General features: G+C 49.8%; 2 protein-coding genes across 3 annotated transcripts in view; one reads left to right on the forward strand and one right to left on the reverse strand.

Annotated features, from left to right (window-relative positions):
* The window catches only part of EIF2AK3 (eukaryotic translation initiation factor 2 alpha kinase 3), a 29,471-nt gene extending 25,130 nt beyond the window's left edge, over positions 1-4,341 (reverse strand). For both annotated transcript variants that reach the window (XM_069744956.1, XM_069744955.1), the window contains exon 1: positions 3,993-4,341. In XM_069744956.1, the coding sequence (XP_069601057.1) occupies positions 3,993-4,261 (269 nt within the window). In that variant the 5' untranslated portion in view covers positions 4,262-4,341. The remainder of the gene's footprint in view (positions 1-3,992) is intronic.
* Positions 4,342-4,837: 496 nt separating this feature from the next.
* Positions 4,838-21,942, forward strand: part of RPIA (ribose 5-phosphate isomerase A) — a 102,424-nt gene continuing 85,319 nt past the window's right edge. The window contains exon 1 of the mRNA XM_069744962.1: positions 4,838-4,964. The gene's annotated coding sequence lies outside the window, so the exon portion shown is untranslated. The remainder of the gene's footprint in view (positions 4,965-21,942) is intronic.

The raw sequence follows: 21,942 nt of genomic DNA on the forward strand, positions 1-21,942 counted from the left end.
CAGAAATAGCCCGGAATGCGCAGCAGCAGCAGAAGCAACACCGCCCCATAGTCAGGAGAAGGAACGAGGAGAAGGCGACATTTACATGGGACTGACTCCACTATTCCTGATGGACGGGGGGCTAGAAATTGCTGAAGACCAGCAATGAGGTGTCCCGGCCACCCGCATTGGAAACGTCTCGCCGGGTCATGTGACCTGAGCAAATATTTACCCTGCGCAGACCGGAACGGAGCAAGATTTACTGACGGGATCAGGAGCCGAGCGGAGACGGAAAATGCAGAGGAGAAACATCAAGGAAGAAGCCGGATTATCGGATATTCTGGATTATCAGGTGGTTGGAGAAAAGGGAATAAAAGTTACTAAAGATCAAGACAAGACGATGTAAAGACGTATGTGGCCGCGCTCAATGCCAGAAGGTGAAGCGGTGCTGCCCGTGAGAGTCTATGGCACCCAAGGCCACCGGCAGCAGACCCATAGACTTAGAATGAAGAGGTGGCCGGAACGGTGGGATTAGCTTTGTAATTAGACGAGAGCCTCCGCTCCTCCACGGCCCCTGTGCCCGGCCTGGAGCCTCCTGGTAACATGGGGTCCAAGTGAGCACGGACGGAGGACCTACATGTGATGTCGGGGGCCCAGAGCGGCCCCCCACCAGTCCCGGGGGCCACATTCAATGCTTTGGTTCTAGAGCTGGGATAAATGGCTCCTGCAGCGTCCTGGGATGACAGCGGCCATTGACGTCCTCGCTCCGCCACATCCACGGGAGGAAGAGTGACAGTTACAGGTGTCAGAAACTGAACTACAGCGAGGGGGAGGAGAGTGGGGGGCTTCACTGCGGAAACGAAGGGTTAAGGACGACTTATCATGTACAGATATCAGGGGACAAAACAGATCTGTAGAACGGTCGCATCACTGCGTCTAGAGGAGAGACTCCTCATAACCACAGATTCTTCACTGTGCGGCCCCCCGACACCGCAGCCAGCCCCCCCCGACACCGCAGCCAGCCCCACCCCAACCCCCCCCCCCCCCCCCCCCCGACACCGCAGCCAGCCCCCCCCCGACACTATATAAAAAACTTTCCTAATACACCCTGATGGGGGGGCTGATCTCAGGAACTTGTCTAACTGCTCAGGATGGAGCGGTTCCCCAATATGGAGCAGTCAGTGCCGCACACGGGGGTCTTCACATCACTGTGGATCAGCAGCTTAGGGCAATGGAGACAAGAACGGCCGCTCCATACAGGCCACGTGCACCAGGGGCCACAGGTGTGCGGTGCAGGCACTTATCCCATGTGGGACCCCATAGTGCAGCCATGCCAGGAGCAGAGAGCGGGGCACAGTGTCACCAGTGATCTCCTACATGGGGACTACAAGCCCCAGCACAGCCCCTGCAGGGAGGAGTAGTCTCGGTGAGGGGCACAGTGCCTGCAGACCCCTATGGGAGCAGTGATCTCCTGCAGGTGGACTACAAGCCCCAGCACAGCTCCTGCTGGGAGGAGTAGTCTCGGTGAGGGGCACAGTGCCTGCAGCTCCCTATGGGAGCAGTAATCTCCTGCAGATGGACTACAAGCCCCAGCACAGCTCCTGCTGGGAGGAGTAGTCTCGGTGAGGGGCACAGTGTCTGCAGCCCCCTATGGGAGCAGTGATCTCCTGCAGGCGGACCACAAGCCCCAGCACAGCTCCTGCTGGTAGTAGTAGTCTCGGTGAGGGGCACAGTGCCTGCAGACCCCTATGGGAGCAGTGATCTCCTGCAGGGGGACTACAAGCCCCAGCACAGCCCCTGCTGGTAGCAGTACCAGTGAGGGGCACAGTGCCTGCAGACCCCTAAGGGAGCAGTGATCTCCTGCAGGCGGACTACAAGCCCCAGCACAGCCCCTGCTGGGAGGAGTAGTCTCGGTGAGGGGCACAGTGTCTGCAGACCCCTATGGGTGCAGTGATCTCCTGCAGGTGGACTACAAGCCCCAGCACAGCCCCTGCTGGGAGGAGTAGTCTCGGTGAGGGGCACAGTGTCTGCAGCCCCCTATGGGAGCAGTGATCTCCTGCAGGCGGACTACAAGCCCCAGCACAGCCCCTGCTAGTAGGAGTAGTCCCGGTGAGGGGCAGGATGGACTCGGCAGCGCCCCCTATGGGAGCAGTGATCTCCTGCAGGCGGACTACAAGCCCCAGCACAGCTCCTGCTGGTAGTAGTAGTCTCGGTGAGGGGCACAGTGCCTGCAGACCCCTATGGGAGCAGTGATCTCCTGCAGGGGGACTACAAGCCCCAGCACAGCCCCTGCTGGTAGCAGTATCAGTGAGGGGCACAGTGCCTGCAGACCCCTATGGGAGCAGTGATCTCCTGCAGGCGGACTACAAGCCCCAGCACAGCCCCTGCTGGGAGGAGTAGTCTCGGTGAGGGGCACAGTGTCTGCAGCCCCCTATGGGAGCAGTAATCTCCTGCAGGGGGACTACAAGCCCCAGCACAGCCCCTGCTGGTAGCAGTATCAGTGAGGGGCACAGTGTCTGCAGACCCCTATGGGAGCAGTGATCTCCTGCAGGTGGACTACAAGCCCCAGCACAGCCCCTGCTGGGAGGAGTAGTCTCGGTGAGGGGCACAGTGTCTGCAGCCCCCTATGGGAGCAGTGATCTCCTGCAGGCGGACTACAAGCCCCAGCACAGCCCCTGCTAGTAGGAGTAGTCCCGGTGAGGGGCAGGATGGACTCGGCAGCGCCCCCTATGGGAGCAGTGATCTCCTGCAGGCGGACTACAAGCCCCAGCACAGCTCCTGCTGGGAGGAGTAGTCTCGGTGAGGGGCACAGTGCCTGCAGCCCCCTATGGGAGCAGTGATCTCCTGCAGACGGACTACAAGCCCCAGCACAGCCCCTGCTGGGAGGAGTAGTCTCGGTGAGGGGCACAGTGCCTGCAGCCCCCTATGGGAGCAGTGATCTCCTGCAGGCGGACTACAAGCCCCAGCACAGCTCCTGCTGGTAGTAGTAGTCTCGGTGAGGGGCACAGTGCCTGCAGACCCCTATGGGAGCAGTGATCTCCTGCAGGGGGACTACAAGCCCCAGCACAGCCCCTGCTGGTAGCAGTATCAGTGAGGGGCACAGTGCCTGCAGCCCCCTATGGGAGCAGTGATCTCCTGCAGGCGGACTACAAGCCCCAGCACAGCCCCTGCTGGGAGGAGTAGTCTCGGTGAGGGGCACAGTGTCTGCAGCCCCCTATGGGAGCAGTGATCTCCTGCAGGCGGACTACAAGCCCCAGCACAGCTCCTGCTGGGAGGAGTAGTCTCGGTGAGGGGCACAGTGCCTGCAGCCCCCTATGGGAGCAGTGATCTCCTGCAGACAGACTACAAGCCCCAGCACAGCCCCTGCTGGGAGGAGTAGTCTCGGTGAGGGGCACAGTGTCTGCAGCCCCCTATGGGAGCAGTGATCTCCTGCAGGCGGACCACAAGCCCCAGCACAGCCCCTGCTGGGAGGAGTAGTCTCGGTGAGGGGCACAGTGCCTACAGACCCCTACGGGAGCAGTGATCTCCTGCAGGCGGATTACAAGCCCCAGCACAGCCCCTGCTGGGAGTAGTAGTCTCGGTGAGGGGCACAGTGCCTGCAGACCCCTATGGGAGCAGTGATCTCCTGCAGGCGGACTACAAGCCCCAGCACAGCTCCTGCTGGGAGTAGTAGTCTCGGTGAGGGGCACAGTGCCTGCAGACCCCTATGGGAGCAGTGATCTCCTGCAGGAGGACCACAAGCCCCAGCACAGCTCCTGCTGGTAGGAGTACTCTTGGTGAGGGGCACAGTGCCTGCAGACCCCTATGGGAGCAGTGATCTCCTGCAGGCGGACTACAAGCCCCAGCACAGCTCCTGCTGGGAGTAGTAGTCTCGGTGAGGGGCACAGTGTCTACAGACCCCTACGGGAGCAGTGATCTCCTGCAGGAGGACCACAAGCCCCAGCACAGCCCCTGCTGGGAGGAGTAGTCCCGGTGAGGGGCAGGGTGGACTCGGCAGCGCCCCCTGCGGTCACCTGGGTCTGCGCTCCTCCCGGCCGCTCTCCTCCTGCTCCGCTGCAGACTCGTCGTCCTCCACGATCACATCTCCGGTCGGAAAAGCCGCCGCAGCCCCGAGTCCCGGCGCCAGAGAGCGGAGCCCGCCGCGGTCCTCCTGCTCCTCCTCCCAGGGGTATCCGGCGTCTCTCCCCGGAGCGCCCTGCTCCACCAGCCCGGCAGCGACCACTCCCAGCAGCAGCAGCACCGCAGTCACAGGCCAGCACGGCCGCCGCATCAGGCCCGCCATGGCCAAGCGCACATCTGCACGGCGCCTCCGCGCTGCTCACACGTCCTCCCTCCGCGCCGCCATGATCTACCTATATAGGTATAGAAGACTCCCCTCGAGTGCGCCGCCACCAGTCCCGCCTCCGAGCCAATCACAGGGAGAAGAGATGACACATCGTGCGTCTATTGGTTGCCACACCTGTCACTCTTCCCTGTAGGTCTCCGCCCACTAACAAACTCAGCCTGAGTCTATTGGTGAATGAGTGAAGCGCTGTCAGTCGAGAACGCAAAGCATCTCGGGAAGTTCCCTCAGTATCCTCCACCTGTCAGCCAATCACGTCCTTCCATCGCTTCCTTCTGTTTACCAATTTTATCTTCGGTACGTCCTTTAAAGCTGATTGGACGAGAGCTTCAGTGAGAAGATTACATTTCATTGGCTGCTGATAACGTCAACAGAAGAAGGAGGCGGGACACTGAGGGGCAGCCAGAGCGCTGATTGGCTGAGACCTCACTATATACGTGGCTGGATTTGAGTGTCTCAGCCGCCGCCATTGAATTGAGGAAACAGTATAGAGCGGCCGCCGGGGGCGGGGCTACGGGTCACGTGGAGGAAGGTCCTCACAATAAACAGACGTCACTCTTAACCCCTTCCTGTCTGAATATCCGCCGCTGAGCGCTGTGACGGTCTAGGTGTCGTGCTGTAAATGTGACCGGTAAATTCACAGGTACAGTGAGCGTGAGGCGGTGTGCTGCCCCGGTGGGCGCTACCATGCTGTGGTGTGATGTTCTGCAGCAGCTGAGGTGTATTATGAGGCTCTGCAGCAGCTGAGGCGTATTAGGAGGCTCTGCAGCAGCTGAGGCGTATTAGGAGGCTCTGCAGCAGCTGAGGGGTATTATGAGGCTCTGCAGCAGCTGAGGCGTATTAGGAGGCTCTGCAGCAGCTGAGGGGTATTATGAGGCTCTGCAGCAGCTGAGGCGTATTGTGAGGCTCTGCAGCAGCTGAGGCGTATTAGGAGGCTCTGCAGCAGCTGAGGCGTAGTGTGAGGCTCTGCAGCAGCTGAGGCGTATTGTGAGGCTCTGCAGCAGCTGAGGCGTATTGTGAGGCTCTGCAGCAGCTGAGGCGTATTGTGAGGCTCTGCAGCAGCTGAGGCGTATTGTGAGGCTCTGCAGCAGCTGAGGCGTATTGTGAGGCTCTGCAGCAGCTGAGGCGTATTGTGAGGCTCTGCAGCAGCTGAGGCGTATTGTGAGGCTCTGCAGCAGCTGAGGCGTAGTGTGAGGCTCTGCAGCAGCTGAGGCGTATTGTGAGGCTCTGCAGCAGCTGAGGCGTATTGTGAGGCTCTGCAGCAGCTGAGGCGTATTGTGAGGCTCTGCAGCAGCTGAGGCGTATTGTGAGGCTCTGCAGCAGCTGAGGCGTATTAGGAGGCTCTGCAGCAGCTGAGGCGTATTAGGAGGCTCTGCAGCAGCTGAGGCGTATTAGGAGGCTCTGCAGCAGCTGAGGCGTATTAGGAGGCTCTGCAGCAGCTGAGGCGTATTAGGAGGCTCTGCAGCAGCTGAGGCGTATTAGGAGGCTCTGCAGCAGCTGAGGCGTATTAGGAGGCTCTGCAGCAGCTGAGGCGTATTAGGAGGCTCTGCAGCAGCTGAGGCGTATTAGGAGGCTCTGCAGCAGCTGAGGCGTATTAGGAGGCTCTGCAGCAGCTGAGGCGTTTTAGGAGACTCTGCAGCAGCTGAGGCGTATTGTGAGGCTCTGCAGCAGCTGAGGCGTATTGTGAGGCTCTGCAGCAGCTGAGGCGTATTGTGAGGCTCTGCAGCAGCTGAGGCGTAGTGTGAGGCTCTGCAGCAGCTGAGGCGTAGTGTGAGGCTCTGCAGCAGCTGAGGCGTATTGTGAGGCTCTGCAGCAGCTGAGGCGTAGTGTGAGGCTCTGCAGCAGCTGAGGCGTAGTGTGAGGCTCTGCAGCAGCTGAGGCGTAGTGTGAGGCTCTGCAGCAGCTGAGGCGTAGTGTGAGGCTCTGCAGCAGCTGAGGCGTAGTGTGAGGCTCTGCAGCAGCTGAGGCGTATTGTGAGGTTCTGCAGCAGCTGAGGCGTATTGTGAGGTTCTGCAGCAGCTGAGGCGTATTGTGAGGCTCTGCAGCAGCTGAGGCGTATTGTGAGGCTCTGCAGCAGCTGAGGCGTATTGTGAGGCTCTGCAGCAGCTGAGGCGTATTGTGAGGCTCTGCAGCAGCTGATACACGATGTCCCTATCTTTCCTTTATCTCTTGGTTCTTTCTCTGGTGTCAGACCCCATGGTGCCTGTTACAGATGAGATGCAATGTGATACAGTGTGGCTGTCAGTGGTGGTCGGGGGTCCGCTCTGTCAGTGGTGGTCGGGGGTCCGCTCTGTTAGTGGTGGTCGGGGGTCCGCTCTGTCAGTGGTGGTCGGGGGTCCGCTCTGTTAGTGGTGGTCGGGGGTCCGCTCTGTCAGTGGTGGTCGGGGGTCCGCTCTGTCAGTGGTGGTCGGGGGTCCGCGCTGTCAGTGGTGGTCGGGGGTCCGCGCTGTCAGTGGTGGTCGGGGGTCCGCTCTGTCAGTGGTGGTCGGGGGTCCGCTGTGTTAGTGGTGGTCGGGGGTCCGCGCTGTCAGTGGTGGTCGGGGGTCCGCTCTGTCAGTGGTGGTCGGGGGTCCGCTCTGTCAGTGGTGGTCGGGGGTCCGCTCTGTCAGTGGTGGTCGGGGGTCCGCTCTGTCAGTGGTGGTCGGGGGTCCGCGCTGTCAGTGGTGGTCGGGGGTCCGCGCTGTCAGTGGTGGTTGGGGGTCCGCTCTGTCAGTGGTGGTCGGCTCTGTCAGTGGTGGTCGGGGGTCCGCTCTGTTAGTGGTGGTCGGGGGTCCGCTCTGTCAGTGGTGGTCGGGGGTCCGCTCTGTCAGTGGTGGTCGGGGGTCCGCGCTGTCAGTGGTGGTCGGGGGTCCGCTCTGTCAGTGGTGGTCGGGGGTCCGCTCTGTCAGTGGTGGTCGGGGGTCCGCTCTGTCAGTGGGGGTCCGCGCTGTCAGTGGTGGTCGGGGGTCCGCGCTGTCAGTGGTGGTCGGGGGTCCGCTCTGTCAGTGGTGGTCGGGGGTCCGCTCTGTCAGTGGTGGTCGGGGGTCCGCTCTGTCAGTGGTGGTCGGGGGTCCGCGCTGTCAGTGGTGGTCGGGGGTCCGCTCTGTCAGTGGTGGTCGGGGGTCCGCTCTGTCAGTGGTGGTCGGGGGTCCGCGCTGTCAGTGGTGGTCGGGGGTCCGCTCTGTCAGTGGTGGTCGGGGGTCCGCGCTGTCAGTGGTGGTCGGGGGTCCGCTCTGTCAGTGGTGGTCGGGGGTCCGCTCTGTCAGTGGTGGTCGGGGGTCCGCGCTGTCAGTGGTGGTCGGGGGTCCGCTCTCTCCGCCGGTCAGGCCCCTGTGTATTGTGATCCCGGGGAGGCCTCAGTACAGATGAGCTCATGGTCGGCCCCTCGCAGTGTGCTGGGGGGGATTCTCCTGTCTCCCCGGCCTCCTCTAAGATGCAGAGAGCCATCCTCCTCGTGCTCCGGCATCCGATGCTCCGGCATCCGGTGATCTCACCTCTCCGGGGACCCTCGCATTCAGACATCCTTCTAGTTATCGCTGATCTCATCTCATGCTTTTCATTCATAAAAAAGATTCCTTGGCGCCAAAGCGAAGCGATGAGCTTCCTCCGAGCTGAGAAAGGTCTGCGCCCTGATGACGAGACCAAGATCCACAACTGTACCAAATGTTATCACTGATGATAAAATAACTGCAATCAGTGCAAAGTGGAAAACCGTGCCGACCCTTCATTTATTTAATAAGATTAATCCAAAAAAACCAGAGCTGGGATCTGATTGGTGGCAACTGTTCCTTTGCCGCAGTTTACATAAATCCGTGACTGATTAAATAAACGAAACGTTTTCAAACTTTATTTAACAAATGTATCAATTTTTATTTTTTTTTTTCAAAATGTATAACATTTTTCAAGAATTTTTAACGGAGAGAATTCGGCAGAACTTCACCCCTCTACCATGGAACCATGGAAGAAAGCCTGGTAAGGGCTCCCATGCCAAGAGCCACTGACTATGGGGGTGTAGGATTAACCCCTCCCTGGTTTGTGTTTGCGTTTCCGTTTTTTCTTCCCGGATCCATAACTTTTTTTACTTTTCTATCCACATAGACATTTCAGAGCTTTCTTGTTTGCAGGACGAGTTGTTACTTTTGAATGACACCATCCAATTCACCACGTAATATGCTGGAATATGGTAAAAAAAAAATGCAGTGAAATTGTGCAAAAAAACACAATTCTGATGTTATTTTTTGGGAATAGTGTACAAATTGTGGTGAAAATGACCTCACAGTATGATTCTACTAATCGGTGCGTTTACGTCGATACCAAACATGTCCTTTGCCATTATTTTAGTGGTGGTAAAAAAATCAACAGTTTGAAAAAAGAAACAATTTTCGGTTGCGTCACCATTTTCCGAGACCCATAACGTTTTCATTTTTCGGCCGATGGAGCTGTGTCATGACTTATTTTTTTGTGGGGTGAGATTACTTTTTTTATTGATATCATTTTGGGATAGATATTCCATTTTGATCACTTGTTACATCATTTTTTTTGTGTTTTTGCAGCGATCAAAAAATGTAATTTTTGACGTTCTTGAATTTATTTTCGTTTACGGTGTTTACAATTTGGTTTAATTATTTTTATATCTTGATAGATTTTACTTTTCTGAACCACACTTGTATTTTTTTTTTATTATCTTTAGTGAAGGAAAAGTGGGGTGATTTGAACTTTTAGAGGCTTTATATTTTTTCACCATTTTTCTTTTTTTTTTTTACTTTCCACTGTATTTTAGTCCCCTTAGGGAACTTAAATCTGTGATGGTCTAATCGCTTGTACCATATACAGCAATGCCGCAGTGATACTTCATACAGTAAAAATCACAATCTCATTTGAAGCTTCAGCCACAGGCAGGATTTCAAGGTAGCTTTCCAATGACGAGTGCGGAGGTCTTCAAAAGACCCCCATCGACAACCTGCGATCATGTCACCGGCTTGAACAACGGGGGTGTCATTACCTGCCAAGTATGTGGCGAACTCACCCTATGAGCCCGCTCTATTCACCCGCCCCTGGCGGATGGGGGTAAGGAATTAAAGACGTTTTTGGAATTAAAGAGGATTGGCCCACCTTAACTTATTGCCTATCCATAGATAAGGGTCCTAGGATCGGCGCCAGGGAAATCGGAACCCAACCAAGCAGATATTGATGGCATCACCCTACGCCCTCTTTCATCATATCCCTTTCTGTCGACCCCCAGATATGTTGGCGTTAACTTCTCTATACCTCTGGACTTTCACGGGTGTTTTGCGATTATCTCATCTTTATAGATCACTGGAAATGTTGGATTAAACCCATACCTGCCAATTCCACTAGAATGTCAAGATCAACCAAACAAGGCAAACCTTTACTGTTCCACCACCCCAACCATTCCATATACCAGACCTCTGCCCTTCCCTAATAACCTCCCTCTCCAACATCACTGTAGGAGAGCTTACTCACCTCCTTTCCAAATCACACCTCACCATCTGTGCACTTGACCCCATCCCTTCCCACCTGCTCCCCAACCTCACTAACACGCTTATTCCAGCCTTAACCCATCTCTTTAACCTATCGCTATCTTCTGGTAACTTCCCTTCTGCCTTCAAACACGCCACCATCACACCCATCCTCAAAAAACCTAACCTTGACCCAACTGCTATGCCTAGCTATCGCCCCACATCACTGCTCTCGTTTGCTTCAAAACTCCTTGAGCAGCATGTCCATGCTCAACTTTCCTCCCACCTCTCATCTAACTCTCTTCTTGACAACCTCCAATCTGGCTTCCGCCCCCACCATTCCACCGAAACTGCCCTGACAAAAATTACTAATGACTTGCAGCCAAAGCTAACAGACAGTTCTCCATCCTCCTTCTCAACTTGTCCTCTGCCTTCCACACAGTCGACCACTGTCTACTGCTACAGATTCTTTCTTTCTTTGGCATCAAAGACTTTGCCCTGTCCTAGATTGCCTCTTACCTTTCCGACCGCACATTTAGCGTTTCCCACTCCCATACTACCTCCTCATCCCGCCCTCTCTCTGTTGGAGTCCCTCAAGACTCTGTCCTGGGGCCCCTACTTTTTACCATCTATACCCTTGGCCTAGAACAACTCATAAAGTTCCATGGCTTCCAGTACCACCTGTATGTGCACAACACTCAGATCTACCTCTCTGGCCCAGATGTCACCTCTCTGCTGTCCAGAATCCCGCAGTGTCTATCAGCCATATCCTCCTTCTTCAGCTCTCACTTTCTAAAACTCAATGTAGACAAAACAGAACTCATCATCTTTCCCTCATCTCACGTATCCCCCGCTACCTGATCTTTCTATTATGGTAAACGGCATCACGCTCTCTCCAGCATCTGAAATCCGCTGCCTCGGGGTAACTCTCGACTCTGCCCTGTCCTTCAAACCGCACGTCCAAACTCTTGCCACCTCCTGTCTCCTCCAACTCAAAAATATTGCCAGAATCCGTCCCTTCCTCAGTCTCCAATCTACCAAAACCCTTGTGCATGCCCTCATCATTTCCCGCCTCAATTACTTCAACACCCTCCTCTGTGGCCTCCTCGCTATCTCTCTTGCACCACTCCAGTCTGTCCTCAACTCTGCTACCCTGCTAATCCACCTCTCTCCTCACTACTCCCGTTTCTCCCCTCTGGAAATTCCACCACTGGCTCCCAATTCCCCAACGAATCAAGTTCAAACTACCAACACTGACCTACAAAGCCATCCACAACCTGTCCCCACCCTATATCTCTGAACTAATCTCCCAATACCTTCCCTCACGTAATCTCTGATCCTCCCAAGACTTCCTACTCTCCTCCACACTTATTCGTTCCTCACACAACCGCCTCCCAGGTTTCTCCTGACTATCCCCCATCCTCTGGAATTCCACACCTCAACACGTCCGATTACACTGGGGAACAAAATTTTTTAAGAGTTAGGTCAGACAACTGTTCTTAATTAATTTTTGGATGCTGAATCCAGAAATGATCTCAGTTTTTCTCTATCACGTCAAGTTTTTGAACTATAGGATTTTTGTCTTCTCAAAACTATGTAAACTACTGTACCTAAAAAGTGTTTTTTTTTTAAATAGTACAAATATGAACAAAAATGAAATATATAAGAAATAGGCATAACAAAGTTGTGACTACTCTTACAAGTTGCCACGTAGCTCTATATGAGTCGAATTGTAATCAGATAACAAGTCTCATTACAGATATCAGTGCAATTGTGCTTCTCTGGCAGGTAAGTTGTGGAGGAAAACTTGACGTGCTAGAAAAAAACTGACTACATTTTTGGAATCAGCATGCCAATTTCAGTATAAATCAGCTCAAAAACCTAACTCAACAGAAATTTTTTTTCAAATTGTTCCCCTGTGTTATCCACCACCCTCGGATACTTCAGACTTAACCTGAAAACCCATCTCTTCAGGAAAGCCTACAGCTTGCAATAACCATTCTGCCGCCTCACCACCACCTGAGCTGCCGCACCCCCAACCTACTGTCTCTTCCCCATTATTCCGTAGAATATAAGTCCGCAAGGACAGGGTCCTCTCCCCTCTGTACCAGTCTGTTAATGTAAATTTGTTTAATGTATGTCACGCTCGTGCCCTGACTGGTGGGCGTGAGCTCGGGGGGTATGTGGCCCCACTGTGCCACAAACCGGACTACCCTGGAAGGGGTGTGACTATGACAGCTGTCTGGGTTTTCACTGGATCCTCTGATGGTGAGGTCAGGCTTGTGCAGCTGCCAGGTGCTACTCCAGGGTGGTGTCTGGCTGTGGCTGCTGATTCCACTTGGGAGACAGGAACACTAGGACAGGTGCGGGCATCAGGCAGGACTGGCAGAAGAGCACGGATGAGATTCAGACGAGTAGGCTGGCACGGCTGAGACAGAGCTGGTAGAGACACGGCAGAGGATACAGGGCTGGCAGGAACACGGCAGAGAACACAGGGCTGGCAGGAACACGGCAGAGAACACAGGGCTGGCAGGAACACGGCAGAGAACACAGGGCTCGCAGGAACGGTGTATGAAGGTGTGGTGTATGAAGGAACAGGTTGGGACCTGTTCACACAGAAAGAGAACAGCAAGACTGCGGACAGAAGCGGTAGAGCAGCAAGAGATAGCGCAGCAATAAAAGCTAAGCAGAGCAGAACCACAAGGAATATGGAGAGGAGCTGCAGCAAGAGATTTCTGCAGTGGCAAAGCAGAGCAGAACCGCAAGGAATGCGGAGAGGAGCTGCAGCAAGGGATTACTGTAGCTGCAGAAGCTAAGTAGAGCAGAGCCACAAGAAATGCGGAGAGGAGCTGCAGCAAGAGATTGCAGCTGCAGAAGCTAAGCAGAGCAGAACCGCAAGGAATGCGGAGAGGAGATGCAGCAAGGGATTACTGCAGAAGCTAAGCAGAGTAGAACCACAAGGAATGCGGAGAGGAGCTGCAGCAAGAGATTTCTGCAGAACCTAAGCAGAGCGGAGCCACAAGGAATGTGGAGAGGAGCTGCAGAAAGAGATTACTGCAGCAGCAGAGCAGAACCGCAGGAGTGCGGAGCAGAGGTAAAGCCACAAAGCGACAGAGCAGGCAGAGCCGCAAGAGTGCGGAGCAAAAGCAGACTGAGAACACAAGGAAAGACACAGCAGGGAAGGAAGCCACAGACAAGGAGACCAAGATAAGACAAAGTACAGACAAGGCAATGGAACAAGACACAAGGGCAAAGACACAGGGACCAGGATATTCTGCCTCCTGGAGGGCGGACTACAAGATCAAGGCAATAGCACAGAGAAAAGCCTCCAGAGAGGGAGTAACACAGAGCAAGGCCAGGCAAACTCAGAAGCTAAACATAAACTGTGCTAACACATTGCACAGGCCCAGACCACTGGGTGGAGCTGCACTAAATACTGTAGGCCTCTTGGTAATTGGTCAGGAACAGACCAGACAGGTGCACCTGATTCCTATAAGAACCAGAGAGTTCAGGTGCCGCCCCCTATGTACACAGCCAGGAAGCATGCAGAGGGCAGAGGCAGTGAGGCACAGAATATGGAGCTGGCAAGAAACAGAAACCGCATCATGGGCTGCAGCAGTGGGTAAGATAGTGTGAGAGATGAGAGGCCATGCTGTGATGCCAGCAGAGTTGTTACAATGTAAATGATATCTATAACTCTGTATGTAACCCCTTCTCATGTACAGCACCATGGAATTAACGGTGCTATATAAATAAATAATATTAATGTCCAAAAAGCTCCCAGAAAAAAAAGTTGACCTCCTGGAAACTTTTACAAATCACTCTACCCCCCACAACAGGCACGTTCAGGGAGCAGGAAGGTTGCATAAATTCTCTGCATCAGAGTTGATGTTGCCATTCAATGATAAGTCACATACCACTGTAGACCCCCAAACCATTGTGTAGCTGCCTTCCATAGAGCATTGTACTTTCTTTCATCAGGAATGTACCGCTTCCCTGCCTTCATGCTCACCAAGGTGCAGTTTGCTCCTGATGATTGAGGTATGGACCCGTAGCTGGTCCAAACTGTTCTCCACCATGTCGCTAGCAGAGGTAGCGTTACCTCTGCAATGTCGGAGCAGGACCCAGCCATCCTGCCAGCTCCATAGGAAGATGGCCTCTTCTGAGCTACTCTGTTTTCTCCTCTGTAGCTGTGACATTGTGGTGCGTTCTCATCACTGAAAGTTGTTTTAATTACAGATGGGCTACTTGCGTCTTTATTATATTTAGCATAAATCAAGAAACATTCATATTGCAAAGATTCTTATTAATTAATACTAATTTACATAATAATCTCCTCTCGTTTTGTTCTCCTCCAGGAATCCATTCATTCATGTAATACAATCCCTATTGTAGATGACTCATTGAGTTTTTTTTTTCATTCCCCGGGGACAGTCAATACTCATGTTCTTTGATCATTCATTTCCGGAGGTGAACAACCATTAAGTATTGTAAGGAAGTGAACGCGGTGGTAATCGAACCTTACTTGCTTCTCTGGTGAAAGATCCGGGAAACTCTCCAAGAGTCGGATCAATAATTTCCATTGTCAGATCTGTGAATGAGAAAAGAAGAAACTCCATTCTATAGAGTCGGCCATGATACTTGTCAGGAGCTAGAAGGACAAGAGATCTGCTGCGTACATAAAACTATAAATTAGGGTCTTCCCTTCCGGAATCCCACCACGTAGGGTCAACTGTACATTCTATCCCATCTTCTAAATCGGCCTCATAGCTCTGCGGTCCGAATGGCACAGTATCCTTAGATGATGAATGGAGCGGCCGGACCACCACCACCACCCTAGTACTTAGGAATATTCCTATTCTGTGAATATGCCATAAATATTCCAGAAAGTAATAGTCTTTTATATATCCTAACCTCAAAGATTTTTGTTCTCAATTTCATAGCGAACCTCGTCCGAGTTATACGGGAGCCTGACTCTTCCCTTAAAGGGGTATTCCCATCGCCAAGATTCTATCCCAATATGTAGTAGGTGTAATAATTATAATATTGGCAAATACTTCAAATTAGAAATGTATTATAGTTCTTCTGATTCACTATGTTGCTTACCCCAGATGCAGGGCATTGCAGCAGCTTAAGTAACCATGGTTATGACCACTCATATAGTGACACTTAGTTGTTAGTGGTCAGAACCATAGATATCTAAACTACTGCAATGTCCTGCACATGGGGTAAGAGACATACAGTAGCTTATCGGAAGAAATATACTACATTTCTAACTGAAGATATTTGCTAATATTAATATTACATTATTATTAAACTTACTACATATTGGTATAGGATCTTAGAGATGGGAACACCCCTAAAAAGTGGCCCCTCACCAAGGGATCTCAAATTCATACATCTACTGAAAAGGGGAATTGGTTTACGTCAGGGTATCTTAACTAGAGAAGGGCGAACCTGAACAGTAAAGTTCGAGGTCTGTACTGAACACCTACTATTTGGTCACAGACCCCAAACACAGAGTTCACCAGGAAGTCCGTGTTACTGTCCAGCTTCTCGGGTGTTTCTCGCGCTATCATGTGCATGACAGGCAAACATTGCCTCTGATCGGCAGTAAAATCATTACTGCCGGTCAGACAACCGCGGTTCCCAGGCTGTCAAATGACAGCATGAGCCCACAGCTGTTGTCAGAGGTTAAAGGTTTACCTCCGGTCACTGGCGTCAGTTGATGAAACTCCTACTACCATCAGCCTACACCTGCTGCCGCTAAAAACAGAGCAGGCAGCAGCTGATGTGAATATTCATCAGCTTGCACTCTAAATATGTAATGGAGAAAAAAATGGCCTGGGTTCCCCTGTATTTTTGATAACCAGCCAGGCAAAACTGACAGCTGGAGGTTGCAACCATCAGCTGTCAGCCTTAGCAAGGCTGGTTATCTAGAATAGAGGAGTCCCCACACAGTTTTTTTTTAATTATTTAAATAAATTATTTTAAAAAAAGGCATAGAGTCCTCCCCATTTTTGACAACCAGCCAAGCTAAAGTAGACATCTGTGGGCTGGTATTCTCAGGCTTGCAAGGAGCCATGGATACTGCCCCCCCGCCCCCAGTTTATAAATAGCAGCCCACAGCCGTCCAGAAAAGGCGCATCTATTAGATGCACCAATTCTGGTGCTGTGCCCGACTCTGTGGCAGTGGCAAGTGGGGTTCATATCTTTGGGGTTGATGTCACCTTTATATTGTCTGGTGACATCAAGCCTATGGCTTAGTAATTGAGTGGTGTCTATAAGACACCCATCCAGTACTAATCCTATTAAGTTGTAAATAAAGACACAGCCAGAATAAAGTCCTTTATTTGAAATAAAAAAACACACACTTTTCCTTTGTTTAAAAATAAGAAACTTCGGAGAGATCACCGATAGCACAGTGAGAAAATGTCTGACGGTACAGCACTGAGCCCAGAGAGTTCATCAGGAAAAATGAGAAATTTCTCCCGGTAAGTTGTGGTGAACTCATCGCTGCACCGTGAAATTTTTTCTCACTGTGCTAGCTGTCACTGGGTTACCGCAACGGAGCGGAGCCAGAAGACTGCAGTATCTGGTTGCTCCTACTCCGCTGCTGAAAAGAAGCACTTCTCCGATTTATTAAACCTGTTTATTCCTTCCAGGGTTTAGGTCGGGTTCACATTTGCGTTCGGTGGCTTGATGGAGGGCTGCGTACGTCCTCCATTAAGCCCCGCCTACTTCTGCATGCGTCCTGCGTACCTAGCTTTAACATTGGGTATGCAGGACATGCGGATGTAGCGAATGCGTTGTTGGGAATGCAACACGTTGCGTTTTGTGCGGATGGTGGGCGCATCAAAGTGACGCATCCGCATACATCCGCATGTCCTGCATACTCAATGTTAAAGCTATGTACGCAGGACGCATGCAGAAGTTGGCTGGGCTTAAAGGAGGACGTACGCAGCTCTCCGCAAAGACCCCAAATGCTAATGTGAACTTAGCCTTAGCCACTCCTTTTCCCTATAAAATCTGGGATTTATTACCAAGTCCTTGTCAGAGTTAGCTCTTGCTGCAAGTTAAATGGAGGGAGAGAAGGAGTGGTGAAGGAGTTATAAGCGACTGTTGTTTGGTTTGTACGCTTGATAATCCCTTATCCTTCCTTATTTTGCTTTCTTCCTGTGTCATGACACTAGCAGTGATCTCACCGAGGTCTCCGCAGTTCATGGGCCCGGCTGGGAACGCAGCATCAGTGACCAGCAGTACCCTTGATGACGTCACCAAGGCTGAGCTCGAAGCAGCTCATTCCTCAGTGGTTCTCAGCCTAAATGGTCACATCTTGGCGCTATCCAGGTTGAAAACTGTTTATCCCCAGACCTGGATTACGGTATGGGACAGAACGATGGACAGGTGAGGGATATTGTTTTTTTTATTTAGATTTTTGTACAGGAGATGTTGGCTTCAATGGAATTGTGCATAAGCTGAATATTTTTGTTTATTATTTTCTTTTGTTTTGTTTTTTGCAGGTGACGAGGGTTTCAGTGGAATAGGCGTTAGGTGAATATAAATGTGTTTGTTAATTTTAAGTAAGAAAAGTGTCTTTTTTTTTTTTTTCATTTCAAATAAAGGACTTTATTCTTGCTGTGTGTTTATTTCCAATATAACTATAGGATTAGTAATGGATGAGTGTCTTATAGTCGACTCTCCATTACTAACCCGTGGGCTTGATGTCACCGGACAATACAAAGGTGACATCAACCCCACAAATATGAACCCCACCTGCCACAGCTACAGGGCAAGTAAGAAGAGCAGGGCAAAGCGGAAGAATTGGGCATCTAATAGATGCGCCTTTTCTGGGCGGTTGCGGGCTGCTATTTTTAGGCTGGGGGGGAAACCATATCCCACGTACTTTCTAAAAACGGCGTGGGGACCCCTATATTCTTGATAACCAACCTTGCTAAAGAACTTTTCGGTCCGACCCAAGCATCCAGGGGTCTGCCCATCTCTAATCTTTAAACCCTTCCTGATGGATTGTTTGTATTTGTGCTTTCGTATTTTTCTTCCAAAAGCTATAACTTTTTTTATTTATCCATTGACTTTGGGGTTTTTTTTGTACAAAGCGTTATAGTTTTGACTCCATTCATTTTATCATGTAATATACTGAAAAATAAAAACCTCCCAAGAGGAGTGAAAAAATGCACTTCCGTCATTGTATTTTGGATTTTGCTTTTTACCTCACTGATTTTGTAATAAAAAATATAGTTTCTGAGACCCACAAGTTTTTATTTTTCTCTCGATGGAGCTGTGTGAGGGCTTGTGTTTTTGTTGTTGTGAGCTGTAGTTTTCATTGATAGTGTTATGGATGATAGAAATATAAATCCCATATCACTGCACACCTGGAAGCATCTCTTCTCTGAATAGTTAATTACCGTAAATTAACAAAAAGTCAGCAGTCTGCAGAAGACAAAATCTTTTCTCAGAGTACATACTGATTGTCAAGGAGTTCCTGATCGTATGCAGGTAGGTCAACATAACGTAGACTTGTTGTCTCCAACCTATACCAGGGACATCACACGACACAATGGACATGCAGTATGTCTATGCCATCACTATAATCTGTTGTCAACACAATGCATGGAGTTTCAAGTGCCAGTGTTTTCAGCCTGGGAAACCACAAAAATGTAACATCAACTTGAATTCTGTAAGGTTGGTGTGTTTAGTATAATGGAAAACGCTCGGAAACATGGTGGTCATATTGTTCCACAAGCAAGGTCTCTGGGGAAAAAGATGGGATAAGGGCCTGGGTGGGACCTTTATAAAGTCACATCTACTGAGACCCAGGAGAAACAACATGTGCAGTGACTCAGTCACTGATCCAATCCATAAGATCTTTCTTTCTCGCTTATTTTTATACTGTTTTTGCCCTTTATGTTTGTCGTTTTGTAATGACAATTTTTGTAAGCTCTGTTGCCTCGTATATATAAAAAATATCTAAAATTTTATAAGTTTGTTCCTCGCTGCTCGAAAAGTACCCACAACCTCAAAGATGGAAAATTTAGCCTGGTTGTGGTATCCTGTGTGTGCCAGACAGCTAGAAGTGTCAGTGTTTGGTGCTAAAGAGCTGGGCAGCAGGTGTAGCGTATTACCGAGGGCAGACATCTCACCGGCCTAATAAAACGGCAAAAAAAGTGTAGTGTGGAGCGGCTATGGGTGCGCTTAGCTCACGGTTAGCCGATTGTGACAGGTGAGAAGCAGATATCCTCCTTTTGGCCGGGATCACACTTGTGAGTGCAATGTGAGGCACTCGCATCAATACCCCGCAGTGCCGTAGGCACTCGGGACCGGAGCGTTCAGCTGCATAGAAATACATTAGGCTGCACACTCCGGTCCCAATTACCGGGTATTGATGCGAGTTTCTCACATTGCACTTGCAAGTGTGACCCTGGCCTTACTGTCGCATCTGTTATGATACGGTGGTTTAGGAGCAACATGGAACGAGCTCTGAAGGAAGTGGTAACTGTACTGACCGCAGTCCCTAAGCTCAACACAACACTAGAAGTAGCCGTGGAATGCTCCTTACTCTCCCTAGGCATCTTGTCACAGCCTAAGAGCTAACTACCCCTAAAGAAAGAAGCAGGAAAACTATCTTGCCTCAGAAAAAATCCCCAAAGGATACATTAGCCCCCCACAAATAATGACTGTGAGTGGAGAGGGAAAAGACATACACAGAATGAAACCAGGATGAGCACAGGAGGCCAGTCTAGCTAGATAGGACAGAATGGAATACTGTGCGGTCAGTATAAAACACTACAAAAATCCACGCAGAGTTTACAAAAAATCTCCACACCTGACTAAAGGTGTGGAGGGCAAATCTGCCTCCCAGAGCTTCCAGCAAGACAGAATTAATTCACACTGATAAGCTGGACAAACATAGAAAGCACAGAATGGATAAGTCCACTACATGTGGACAGAAAAGAGCAAGCAAAAACTTAGCTTAGCTGAACTGGTCAGGATAACAGGGAACTCCAAAGAGATGTGAATCCAACCAGGAACCATTTACAAGTGGCACTGGCTGAAGAAAGAGCCAGACCTAAATAGCCGAGCAGAAGAGACGATAAGTGGAGGCAGCTGATGACAGCTAACTCCAAGGAGCAGCCATACCACTAGAAACCACAAGAGGGAGCCCAAGAGCAGAACTCACAAAAGTGCCACTTACAACCACCGGAGGGAGCCTAAGAGCGGAATTCACAACACGCATCTGAGTCGCGTATGCACTAAGTGGACGGTATTCATGATAGATACCATTTTGGGTTACATACAAGGTTTTTATTGCTTTTGTATTGCATTGTTTTGGGTGGTTGTGATGATCTAAAAATGGGTTATCATGTAGTTTTGATTTTTATTTTAGTGCTTACCTTACGGATTGAAAGTATTTATTTGATGATAGATTAAGTTTTTGCCGTAGTGGCAATACCAATATGTCCACTTTTTATTTCTTTATTTTGTATGTTTTTCAATTTGTTTATATTTTTGAACTCTTTTTTTTTTTAATACTTTTTTTTTTTTCTTTAGTCCCCATAGGGGACTTGAAGCTGCCATCATCTGATAATATTATCATCTGATAACCGCTGCATGACCAGCTCTACCCTCACCCACTGTATCCTCACCCATCCCTTGTAAATTGTGAGCCCTCGCGGGCAGGGTCCTCATTCCTCCTGTACCAGTTGTGACTTGTATTGTTCAAGATTATTGTACTTGTTTTATTATGTATACCCCTCCTCACATGTAAAGCGCCATGGAATAAATGGCGCTATAATAATAAATAATAATAATATTTTATGAATTTTGAGTACTAAAACCCATGAGCAAAAGACTGACAAATTCTCCGAGAAGAAATTAAATATTTTGGTTTATTAGGGAGAGATGGTATAATACTGTGCTTGCTTACCACATAGAGTTCTCCTCTGGGCCATTATCCTTATTCTCATCTTGCTTCTCCTCTTGCTCACATTCTCTTTTCTCCTTCAGTATCTCACCACCACTGCATTTTTGCCGAATCTTATGTCTCGGCCTGAGAATAAGGACCCACAACCTGGAAAATCTTTTCTTGATTCTTTGACCCAATTGAGCTTCCAACCTCGTCTACCTGTTGACTGCTGGTCAACCATAGAGCTTGTTCTCTGCCGGCCCAGACCATTGTGACGTCAGCCTTGATCTGACTACAATTACAGTCTTCTGCCTTGGTCAACAAATTGTCTTCGATCCATCTCAACAAGAGCTGGTGCCAACAGAGACGAATCCGCAGGAATAAACATGAAGTTCAATCTTTTATTTAGTTTTTAGGGTGAGAAGAACAGTGCTATCTTTCTTATTTGTTGTTATTTGTACACTTAGTACTCTGTGCTATCAATATGTTATTTTTATTCTTTACGTTGGTACCATTATTGCAATACTGAATTTACGGTATATAGTTTTTAAAAAAATATATATATTGCTTAATAAGAAAATATTTGTTTGTTTTTTCATGAAAAAATAATCACTTTTTTTGTCTACTTTCCAGGTTGTAGTTTTTTATTTTTTTGCATACTTTTAGAGAGCGTATTTTTGTTTGACTTTTAGGCTCTTCCCATCAAAGCCAATTTTTGTTTTTGTGATTTTGTTTCCTTTTCCCAGAGACATAACGTTTTTTTATTTCTTCGTCCTCTTGGTCATACAAGGGCTTGTTTTTGTTTGTTTTTTTCCTATCAACAGAAAAATAAAAATTGGCTCTCGGATTACGGTAACAGAGAAATAAATTAATGAAAAATAAGTGTTTTCATTGTACGAAAGTGGCAAAATATTAAAAAAAAAGTATATATTTGCGATCACTGTAAAGGCTCCGTCACATGTTCGATTTTTTGCGTCAGTTTTATCTGTGGTTATCACTGATCACACTCGTACCTAGTATATGCTGTTGGGCTGTGCACATGTCCGATGTCCTCCTGGGACCAAGTATTCAAGGAAAATCTTAGAGTGGGAAGTTTTCTACAAGATTTACATGGGATAGGATCCTACTTGGGCACCATCCACAGGAGAGCCGTCATCATTACCATTTTGGAAAATATTAGAGGCACGTCCGATTTTTATCTGAGGGTTGGATTAAGGTCAGCAATACAAATCAACCAT

Source organism: Ranitomeya imitator, chromosome 1 (genome assembly GCF_032444005.1).
Source record: "Ranitomeya imitator isolate aRanImi1 chromosome 1, aRanImi1.pri, whole genome shotgun sequence".
Lineage (NCBI taxonomy): Eukaryota > Metazoa > Chordata > Amphibia > Anura > Dendrobatidae > Ranitomeya > Ranitomeya imitator.